Genomic DNA, 1,485 nt, shown 5'->3' on the forward strand with positions numbered 1-1,485 from the left:
ATATATATATACATGTATTAATTCAAACTTAATCTGAGTTTCTGGACAAGAAAGAGGGTAAGCAGTTGAAATTTCATTCTAAAACTCATCTTTTTTGGTCTTTTCATGGCTTATGATCTGTCAAATTTGTAGTTTTTCTTATTGGTTTTGAGTGTTTATCTTAAAACTCAAGTTTCTTGGTTCTTTGCTCTTTGTGTAAATCGAACACATTTGTGGAGTCGTTTAAATATGTTGGATTTTAAATATATTGGATTTTAAACTATCATACAATTTTTTTCATCGATAATCTGTAATTGGAATCATAACTCTTATTTATTCAAATTGTATTAATATGTAAAGACCAATTGTAACATATACCATCGTTAAATCTTATCTTATAAAACCAGTAAAACTTCAAAATCGTTAAAATTCATGGCTCCCGCCGTATTGCACGGGTACACAACTAATACAATATAATAAAAGTAAACATGTTAGAGAAAATAGAAAATGATTAATAATGAATATAATAATGATTATTAAGTGATAATAATAGAACACCCTAAATTTACTCTAAAATTTAATTCACTGATAAAAAATAAAAGAAGAAGAAGAAGAAGAAGAAAAGGGGGTAATGTTTAAGCGGGGTCCACCTTCTAACATCTGAAACGCCGTCTTCAACGATGGCACTATCCACGTCACCTCATTTCCACGTCTTCTACGTGATACCCTTCTTTCCACAAAACCCCTTTTTCCCATTCTACGTTTCCCTCAATTCGAAACACACTCACGCCTGCTGCTCCACCGGGTCTGCCATCAGCATGTGATCTCCCCCCTTCTCACGTGCATCTCTCCCTTACACGTGTCCTCCATTCTTTCAAATCAACGCCGTCAACTGACGCCTGTTTAACCCCATATATACTTCCCCTCTGATTCAACCCCATAAAAACACACACACTCTCTCTGATCTTAAATTTCTTCAAGAAATTTTTTGAAAATGAAGGCTGTTCTTATCCGGACCGGTTCTGTACCCATTCACTCCTCCTTGCTCTCTGGTTCACCTAGATTATCCATTCACGTTCGTCACAATTCTTTCTCCGGCAGTGATCACAAAGTGGAGTTTTCACCTTTGTTGCATTTGGAGGTGAACAACAATCGTCGGAGAATCAGCAGAACCATGTCTGAGCCGCAGGGGATTACTAGATTGAGGTCGATCAGTGCCGGATCACAGACCTTCCAGGAAATGTTACCGGAGGTGGACGAGGAGTCGTTGTCTTATGAGGATGTTGTTGGAGGTACTGTAAGATTCTATATATGAGCCATCAAACATGAATCATTAAGTAAATGAACGAAATCTAACCTGGTACAGTAGGGCTTGATGCTGTTTCGTGTACTTGTTGCTCCATCGTCTTCTTCCAGTTTCACACCATATTCTGCCCTTTGTGATGGATAAGGATATGCAGAGATTTGTGTACTGGATGAGGCATGAAACAGAGTATGGATGGCATA

General features: G+C 37.6%; 1 protein-coding gene across 1 annotated transcript in view; it reads left to right on the forward strand.

The window, feature by feature from the left end:
• Positions 1–940: 940 nt before the first annotated feature.
• LOC112527849 overlaps positions 941–1,485 on the forward strand; it is a 1,963-nt gene continuing 1,418 nt past the window's right edge. The window contains exon 1 of the mRNA XM_025138679.1: positions 941–1,271. Within this exon, the coding sequence (XP_024994447.1) occupies positions 974–1,271 (298 nt within the window). The 5' untranslated portion in view covers positions 941–973. The remainder of the gene's footprint in view (positions 1,272–1,485) is intronic.

The sequence above is a fragment of the Cynara cardunculus genome (genome assembly GCF_001531365.2).
Source record: "Cynara cardunculus var. scolymus isolate 2C chromosome LG 15, CcrdV1, whole genome shotgun sequence".
NCBI lineage: Eukaryota > Viridiplantae > Streptophyta > Magnoliopsida > Asterales > Asteraceae > Cynara > Cynara cardunculus.